The sequence below is a fragment of the Equus quagga genome, chromosome 5 (genome assembly GCF_021613505.1).
Source record: "Equus quagga isolate Etosha38 chromosome 5, UCLA_HA_Equagga_1.0, whole genome shotgun sequence".
In the NCBI taxonomy this organism is placed as follows: Eukaryota; Metazoa; Chordata; class Mammalia; order Perissodactyla; family Equidae; genus Equus; species Equus quagga.
The window spans coordinates 44,408,268-44,417,709 of record NC_060271.1 but is presented as its reverse complement, the minus strand read 5'-3'; the positions used below and the strand labels follow the sequence as shown (position 1 = coordinate 44,417,709).

Below are 9,442 nucleotides of genomic sequence, written 5' to 3'. Positions count from 1 at the left end.
CTCGTGCTGCCCGCCGCGCCCGAGCCGCGCCGCGGCGGCCTGCTGGCGTGGTCGGCGGCGAGTCGCGGGCGCGGCGCGGGCCGCCGTCCAGGGCCGGGGGGCGCAGCGACAGCAGGCTCTCGGCCGAGCGGCGGCGCGGGCGGAACGGGGGCGCGTCCTCGGCGAAGGCCAGCAGGCCGCCGCGGCGCGGCTCGGGCGCGGCGGGCAGCACGAGCGCGGCCAGGTCGTCGCCGGAGCCCCAACGCGGCAGGATGGCGGGCAGCGGGACGGCGGCCCACACGTCCGCGTCGTCGTGCGAGAGGCGTCTCGTGGGCGGCACCTGTCGGGACGGCGGGCTTACTCCGGCTGCCCTCCTCTGGGGCCGCCGCCTCTGCGCACGGGACAGGGCGGCCTGCGGGCCAGGGCATCCTGGTCCAGAGCTGTGAGATTTGGGTCAAGTGGCGATCTCTCTGAGCCTCAGTGTGGTCGTCTGTAGCTTGGGTCGGTTGGAGAGAAGGCCCCTTGAGGGGGGTGCTGGGCCCCAAGAAAATAACATGGGTGCCAGGTGGACTACTTTTCCAGAGCACAAGGGAACATGGAGACAGGGACTGGGGTGCCCTGCCTGGGCCAACCTGCACAGGCTCTGTGACCTGGGGCCAGCCCTCTGGAGCTGTGGCATGCCTGAGATGGGCTCAGAGAGGAAAGGCCAAGGGGAGGTCAGGACACCTCCCACTCGCATATCCAGTGTCCCCAGCTCTGCCCTGTCCCTACCTGCAGGTAGTGCATCTTGTCCTCCTGCAATGGCTGCAGCGGGTAGAACTGGGGCAGGGCGCCCTCCAGGGCAGAGAGCTCGTACTTGGCCATCCTGTCCAGGGCCACAAAGTCGCCCCCATGGCTGTAGTCGAGGGAGCGCTCCAGCACCAGGTCCGGGGGGACGCTACCCTCCAGGCTGGTATCTGCAGGGTGGGGCAGAAGCTTAGGGCCATGGAAACTTGGGGGCATCCGGGAGTGAATCCCAGGGACCCGCACAGGCACACGCACGGCAGAGGATTGGTTAGTGGAAAAGCGGAAGGGCAGGGCCCTGGGTTCAAATCACGACTCTGCCACCTTTCAGCTATGAGCGTTTCCTTCCCTCTGGGGGTCGGACCTGAGGTTACCTCAACAGCTTTGGGGGCACTAAATACACACAAAGGTCTGATGGTCCTGGTATGCAGCAAGGAGTCAGCCTAGGGCAACGCTGTTATTGCTGGGGAGAGGAGAGGCAGGACCTGGGTCTACAGGAGGCCAGGGGGCAGTTCACTGGGGACCCTAAGGCTGGGAGGTGGTCCCGGAAGCTCGCTGGAGTTCAGTCTGGTGTCTGCAGCCACTCTGTTAACCAGAACATCTGATTAACCAGTACGGTGGGGGCAGCCACGCTGGATGGGAAAATGCCCTGTAGGACACCAGGCTTGGCTCCCTCAGGGGCTCACGCACATCTGGGGAATAACATGGGGGCCCTGGCATTTGAGGACAGGGTCACCTCAGTGCCATGGGTGGTCACCTGAAGCTGTTATCCAGCTGACCTGTCACCTCACCCAGATGCCACTCTCCTGGGGGCCATCCTCACCATCGTCCGAGTCCTCGTCGTTGGCCATGAGGGCCACGCACTTCTCCCAGACGGCCTTGAGGTCAGCACGGTAGCGGTCGCAGGCCCAGAGGAATACGGGCAGCAGGAGGGCTTGGGTCACGGAGCACCACAGCACACACAGTGCCATCCAGGGCGCAGAGGCGTCTGCCCGGAGGCTGCTGAAACTCACCACCTGCGGGCACAGGGCTCACCAGGCACCAGGCAGGACCCCTTCACAGTCCCCCTCCCAGCCTCAGTCCTCGAAGCTGCACAGGTCTGATGGCCCACCTGCCAGAGCAGCAGGAGGACAGGGAGGAGGTGACAGAGCTCTGGGGTCTGAGGCAGGAAAGAACCAGAGTGTGAGGGCAGAAGTCCCTGCCCACCAAGACCTGCTGGCTGCCAAGGTGAACAGTCATAACCCCGCATGTGCACAGCCCTTCACAGTGTACCGAGCAAGCGCTGCCTTTCCTCATGTCACCCTCCTTGGGGCCTGAGGAGAGAGGCGGGGCCATGGATTACCACCCGCTTTTGGGAAGAGGAAACTGAGGCTTGGAGAAGCAGGTCTCAGGCCTCCCAGTTCAGGGAGCTTTTGGCCATCCCGGCTCCTCCATGGCCATTGGCCGCCTCAGCCCTGCCCCTCCTTTGGGGGTCTAGGCCTTGGACCCCAGAGGAGAAGAAGCAGAGAGCAGTTTCTGAGGCTCAGAGGGTCCAGCCAGGCGGCCTTGAGTCACTGCCCAGGGACCCCTCATTCCTCCTCTCCCAGGAGAGTTCATTCCCCGACCCAGAGTGACCTTTAATTACTCCCCCATCAAAGCAGAGGTGGGCATGACGTAGACCTCGCCTTGGTTCTGCCACATGAGCTGTGTGACTCTCATAAAGGTGCTAAATCTCTCTGGGGCACAGTTTCTTCATCTGTGAAATGGGCCAGGAATACCCCGAAGGGTGGGGAAAAGATTCTAGACACCGTACCAGGCCTACAGCACGGAGCAGGCTCCCCACGTTCCCTGCCCTGAAGAGAAGCTGGGAGGCCCTTCTCCCCCTGCAGTTGCCATCTGGCTCTGCAATTTCACACACACTCCTTCCCTCCATTGGCGCAGGGACTGGGGACGCTGGGCCCCACTGCACACAGGCGGATCCTGTACTGGGGACGTGCCAGTCCACCGGGGGTGGGGCAGCATGTCCCTGACTCTGAGGCTGCCACCCCATCCGTCACCTGCTGGAACTCATGTCCTGCAATGACTACAGGGACACAGCCCTGCCCAGCTGCTCAGACAAAGCCTCTGGGCTGGTCCAGCCAAGGACCTCAAGGCTGAGGGAGGGACGTCAGCCCCCTTCCTATCCCACTCCAGACCCTTCAGGGAGCTGAGCTGGAGCTCTGTGGGTGGGAGGGTTTGGCTCTTGAGTCCAGACTTCATTCTTGGGCCAGGCCCAGGGCCAGCCTCACAGGCAGGACGGTAGGCAGCATTATTGGACTTTGGACCCTTGTTGGCAGGGCCTTCCTCAGACCAGCCCTCACCTTGACCTTCCTGAACCCCTGGGATCAAGTCCAACTCCCCAGCAGACATTCAAGGCCTGCCCCGCCTCCTTATTCAGGACCAAAGCTGCTTTGGCCACACCAGGGCCCCACTCTGTCCATCCTGGGACCTGGACCCACCAGGAAGTCTGTGGGCATGTAACCCCACCTTCCATACCCCTGCAGTGAATGGGTCTTAGGTGAGGAGAAGAAAGTCCCCTGTGGTGTGGCAGAAAGACCTTGACTTTCTCTGCAGTCACCTGACATGGGTTAACATCCCACCAAGGCTGCCCTGACTTTAGGTCGGGCATTTTACCTCTTTGAACCTCGGTTTCCAAATCTGTAAAATGGGCATGATGATAATGCCCCCCCCGCCCAAGAACTGAGTGTGAGGATTTAGCCACCTAATGCCTGGAGCGTGCCTAGCCGCAGGGCTGTCCCAGAGCCCAGATCCCCTGACAGGCTCCCACCACCGACAGCGTCACTCACCAGCACGGGGAAGCCCATGAGGCAGTCATAGATGATGACGATAGTGGCCACCAAGCCTGTGATCTGCAGTGAGGTTTTGGCAGGCTCAGAGCCATCGATGGAGGAGCGGCGCTTGCCCTGTGCGTCCTCTACCACAATGGTGGGCACAGTGAAGGCGTGGCGGTCGGCCCGGCGCCCCACCTGCCCAGCCAGCGTCTGGAAGAGGGTGATGGCTGTGCAGACCATGCCCATGGCCACGCTGCCGCCCACCAGCAGCAAGAAGCAGACGCCGAAGCCCAGGCCGATCTCAGCCACGATGAAGCGGCAGCCGTGGGCATAGAAGCGCTCACGCGTGTCGTGCCAGCCAACGGCAGGCAAGGCTGACAGGATGAAGGACACCATCCAGATGCCCATGACCGTGTGCACCGCCTGCTTCTTGGCGTTGCTCAGCCTGGCATGGGGTAGAGGCAGGACAGAGGGACCCGGCATCACTCACAGGGTCTCTCCAGGCCCTAGGGACCTGCAGAGCATCCCCAACCACCCCGGCCCCCCAGTGCATCACAGTCATGGTACAACCAGCATGGCAGGGCCTTGTCCCTTGCACAGGGGACACTCACGCACATCATCGCACGTCCCTCTCACCAAGCATTTCTGTATGGGACACCGTGTATACCCTTGCACACCTACACGTGCATGCCCCCTGCACAACACAGGTGTGGCATGCTACTGGGGGCACCGTCACCAGGCCGAGACCATTTGTGCACACAGGTACACCAGCTATATCTTCCTGCTCATGCCCACATGTCCCCCTCTCTAAGAACACCAGATATTCAAATGCATGCCTGCACATGCCCAAGAGCTCACCGGTAGTTGACGGGCCAGCGGACCATCCACATGCGGTGGTAGGAGAGGGAGGTGATGGAGAAGCAGGTGGCCAGGGTGAGGGTGTAGAAGGTGGAGACGAAGACCTTGCAGAGGCCCTCATTCCACTCGTAGTCGGGGCGCTGCCGCCGCAGCTGCACCACAGCATAGGTGGCAATGGGCACTGCCACGTTGAGCATGTGGGTGGCCGCAAGCGTGCACAGCAGGAACTCCAGTGGCTTCCACTTCTTCTGCTTGGCACCCACGCTGAGGATGCCCCAGGCGTTGGCCAGAAGGGAGAGGCCTCCACATGCCAGCCAGCCCACTGCACTGCCAGGCAGCCGCCGCTCATCACTCATGATGCAGACGGGAGCTGGCCGGTGTCTGGGGCATCCTCGGAGCCAGGCCTCAGCTCAGAGCAGCAGCCCTCACATGAGGCTTGAGGACACCAGGGACCATGAGCATCTGCAGTGGGGAGGAAGCCAATGAGCACTCAGCAACTCTCTCTCTGGCTACAGCCTTAAAGCTCTTAGGGCTCCTGAGAGTGGGAGATGGAGACGGTCCCCTGATGCGCCATCACCTGTCTGGTCCTGGCTTGGGCTGGGCTGCTTTGCTGCCCTCCTCTCCACAATCTGAGGCCTCCTGCCCATGCCCCTGGCACCCAGGGGATATATACAGGGGTGCCTAATAAGAGCACATTCCCTCACTTCCACCTACTCCTGGTCAAGGTGTAGAATTTGCACTTCCTTCCAGGCCGCCTACATCCTCAGGGATCAGCCAGGTTGGGCCTAGACGGCATTCTTGCCCCATGTGTAGCCTGTCTCAGAATAAGCCCTCTCACCATCAAACAGTCCCAATCCTCGCACAGCCCACAGGCTCCCCCAGTGTACGACAGGGGCCCTCACCTTCATCTGTCCCCCTCCATTTGGCCAAATGAAGATGTGCCTGGGGGGAGAGCCCCCTAAAGCTCCTCTGTGAGGTAGGGGTGACCTGGTGACCACTTTCATGCCTACCCTGGGAAAGGACAGCCTGCTTTGTCCAGGTCAGCCTCCAGCTGACTTTCTATGGGGGGCACACCTGGCAGGCCCTGGCAGTACCACAGGCTGGGGTTCAACCAGCATACTAGCTGTGTGGCCCAAGCAAGGTCCCACACGTCCTCCTCTGTAATGGGGACGATGATGCTTCCTCCAGAAGGAGGCTGGGGTGGACAGATGCTACGTCTCTAAAGCCCTGGGCCAGGTCTTGCACACAGTGGGTGCTCTGGATGGAGGGCAGCATGATGCTCTGGATGCTTAGGCACCATGGGCCTGGAGACACCCCAAGGACCAGACCTTGACCCCGAGGAACTCCCGACAGCCTATGGACATGAAAGGCTGGGCAGGAGGCCTGTATGGGGGAGGTGCCCCATCCTGCCAGAGGGCCGGGCTGTGAGGCCCTTGCTCCCCCTTCCCAGCCCGCCCACCCTCAGCCACCTCCCTGTGCAGAGCTCTGGCCGGTCCCTCTGATGTGAGCCTCCCCACCACAGGTCCCTCTGGCCACAGCCTGAGGCAGACAGCGTGGGGAAAAGTATAATGCTAAGTGGAGGCCTACTGTGTGCTCTACCCACACCTGGCCCTTCTCACCCGAGAGCCTGTTTAATCTCCGCTGCAGCTCCGGGTGGACAGGACACTGCAGGCCCCTGGCGCTCGTGGCAGGGGAAGCACACTGTCCAGACAGCTGCCAGGCACCCTTGCTTGTCTTGTCTGGAGTTCTTTTGGTCTGTCTGTGGCCTGACCCACCTGGACACGGAGGGACTTCTGAGGACGTGTCTCATTCATCTTTGTGCCCCTGCCATGGGCCGGCCCCAGACCCCTGACCCAGGGGAGGAGTCCGTTCTGAACCACACCAGTGCCCATTGAGGGCATTCTAGGGGGCTGGGAAGACTTCTGGGGACAGGGAAATTCCTTCCCAAACATTCAGCTTCTGCTTGGAGGGCAGCCTCCGCTTCTCCACCCTGGACCTAGTGTGAGAGGTGGGGTGGCCCTGTTGGACCCTCCAGCAGCCATTATGGTGTCTGGCAAACCTCCTTGACCTCAGCATACAGAGGCCTCACGGTCTGGGGTGAAAAGCTGCTAGACTCCAACTACCAGCTCCCCACCAGTTACTTGACTCAGCTGGGCTTCAGTTTTCTCATCTGTAAGCTGGACATGATAGTACCTACCTCAAAAAGCATTGTGGGTACTCAATAAGCTAGGCTAGGACAAACGCTTAGAAGAGAGCCAGGCACACAGTAGGTGCTCAATAAATGCCTGCCATGTAGATGTCTGTACTAAAGCCCTCCCAGCCGCTTGTGCTATGCTGTCTCCTAAGGGCCAAGACACACAACTTGGAGGTGTGGGTGGGCCTCAGACCTGTGGGCAGACACACAGTCACCCCAGTCAGAACCTGGAACAGTCTAGCTTTAGGGGCAAAGAGGCCACAGGGCTGCCCTCAGCCCCGTGGGCTACCTGGTAGCCTGTGAGGGGTCCAGAGCAGGCAAACTATCGGTGCTGCTGTGGGCCAGAGGCTGCAGACACCAGTGAAGCAGTGAAACCTTATCAAATAGGAAACTGGATTCAGCATGCACCTGGTAGGCCAGCATCTGCTGCTACCTGCATTGGGCCGCCTTGGCTATCAGACTGGGAGGCCTTCCTTCAGAGACCCAGGCAGGCTCTGTCTGACCCCTGCGACCCTGGACCCAGCCCAGCCCCAGCCCACCCTGCCTAGCTTTGGATCACTGCTGCAGGGTGGTGGGAAAGGTGCCACGGTGTGCCAGTTCTTCCCCTCATCCAGCCTAATGGTGCCTTGCTGCAGGGCAAGGCTCTAAGTCTGTGGGAGAGGGAAGAAGCACCCTCCGGTGAATAGGCACGCTCCTCCCAGTTAGTGGTCCCAGTGATTTTGTGTGATGGACACTGTCATCACCTGCATTTTAAAGATGGTCAAGCATCTTTAAAGATGCCAAGAAGCAGAGAGAGGTAAACCCATTTGCCCAAACTGTTATGTGCCTAAGCCAGGATCCAAACACCGCCTGCCTGACAGCAAAATCCTGGTCTCTCAAACCCTAAACTGGGCAGGAACAAGGCATTTTTGGTCCCTTGAGCTGAGGTTATCTTTCTGAGCCTCCTACCCCTACAGGATGGATCCTACTGTCCCCACACTGCAGACGGCAACACTGAAGCTTGGAGCCCAAGGCAACAGGGAGGAAGTGTGAGGCCTGGGTTTGGGGCCCACAACTCCTGAGCATGGTGGTCCTGGGATGGGGAAGGAATGTCACTGGGGTGGGAGTGATGCAGAGTGAGAAGGGCAGGAGAGAGAGACCTTCCTTCAGGTTGGTGACCAGAGACCCACTGATCACACACCTGTTGTTCCTTCTTCACAGGGAGCAGTGGATACTTGGGCCAGACCCCAAGGCTGGGCTCTGGCCAGTGCAGCCACCACCCAGGGTGTCGCCGCCCCCTGCTGGGAAGTTTCTCCTGCATCACACTCAAAAGTATTCATTTCCACAGCATTCAGGATGGGGCTTCCCGTCTCTCCCCGGATCCCGGGGACCCTCTCCTCCTCCCAGCGCATCCCAGGGCTGGCTGCAGGTGTGAGAGGCCTGGGACCCACCCTGCCCAGAAGACTCCCTCCGTAGGGTCTGCGGGAGGGGCCCTGGCGTGACGTCACAGCCCCGGGCCAATGAGGCCACGTGGCCCCAGGGCTCTATTGCGCAACAAAGAGAACCCAGAACTTGAAAGGATTCCCCGGGCTCCGGCTGCCGCCCCCAGGCTGCTCTCTGCCGCGCACTGCCGCCGCCCAGGGCGGGGTTCGCGGCCCGGAGCCTCTGCATCTCCGGCACGCCCCCCACCCGCCACGCCCGCCCCCCACCCCAGCGGTCCCGGCTCCTCGGTGCTCTGATCCCACCGCTCGACCCGGCGCGCCCCTTCCTACCGGTCCTGCCCCAGCGGGGCCCCCAGCCCTGCCTAGCCCCGAGGGCGCGTCCGAGCGGCGGCCCGGGGAGCCCGACGCTGGCCGGTCTGCAATCCCCGGACGACTCCCGGATTATGTTGGGCAGGGGGCGCCTGGAACCCCCAGACCGGCCGTCCTCGCCCCCTGCAAGCAAGCCCCCCGGGGCGGCGCTGCCAGGCCCGGAGGCGGGGGGACGGAGAAAGCGGTCGCCCCGGGGAAGTTACCCCGAAGGTCCCTAAGTTGTGGGGGATGCGCAGCCCTAATTAGTGCCCCAGCCCCTCGGACAGACCCCGCACAGCCCCTGCCCGCCCAGATTCCTCCCGCCGGGGGTCCTCTGCCCGGGGTCCTCCCGCCTGGCCGCCCCCGGGCCAGGGCGGCGGCGCTCACCCTGCATTCGGGCGCCCGGGGCTCCTGCTCGCTGCTCCCGCCTCTGGCTCCGGCTGTGGCTCCCGCGCCCCCAGGCCGACCGCGGGCCGCCAGGGGCCGCGGGGGTGGCTGGCGGCGGAGCGGCCCACGGGCCGGGGCATCCTGGCGGGGGCCGCCCCTGGCCGGCCCGTTCCGCTCGGCTCGACCCTGCAGCCCCTCCCTCCCTGCCTGCCTGCCTTCCACCCTCCCACCCTTCCTCCCTCCCCTCGCGCCGCCACCGCCGCCGCTCCTCTCCCGCCGCTCGGTTCGCTGCGCCCGGCGGCCGGGGGCGGGGGGCGGAGCAGGGCGCATGCCTCCGCGGGCGCCTCCGCCCCGCCCCTCGGCCCGCCCCGTCCCCGCCCCTCGGAGGCGCGGCCGGCTGCCTCGTCCGTGGGTCGGTGCTCCCGACCAGCCCCGGGGAGGCGCGCCGTCCCCACCCGCCTCCGGCCTCGAGGCTGAAGCCCCCTAGGGAGGGCGGTGCCTCCCCCGACGCCTGGACCTCACCGTGGCCCCTGGCTGCCCTCTTGGGTGGGTCCGCGCTCCTGACGCCGCCTCTTAGCCGCCTGGGGAAGACCGGAGTTCTGGGGGCTCAGAGGCCAAGGGGGCTGGGACAAGAATGGACAATGAGAACCTAGGGCCACGGG

The 9,442-nt window shown here is 63.2% G+C and overlaps 1 protein-coding gene across 1 annotated transcript in view; it reads right to left on the bottom strand.

Moving 5' to 3' along the window:
* Positions 1-9,019, bottom strand: part of GPR153 (G protein-coupled receptor 153) — an 11,841-nt gene extending 2,822 nt beyond the window's left edge. The window contains 6 exon segments of the mRNA XM_046663330.1: positions 18-319; positions 751-935; positions 1,586-1,778; positions 3,588-4,017; positions 4,431-4,892; positions 8,781-9,019. Of these exon segments, the coding sequence (XP_046519286.1) occupies positions 18-319; positions 751-935; positions 1,586-1,778; positions 3,588-4,017; positions 4,431-4,786 (1,466 nt within the window). The 5' untranslated portion in view covers positions 4,787-4,892; positions 8,781-9,019.
* Positions 9,020-9,442: the final 423 nt, after the last annotated feature.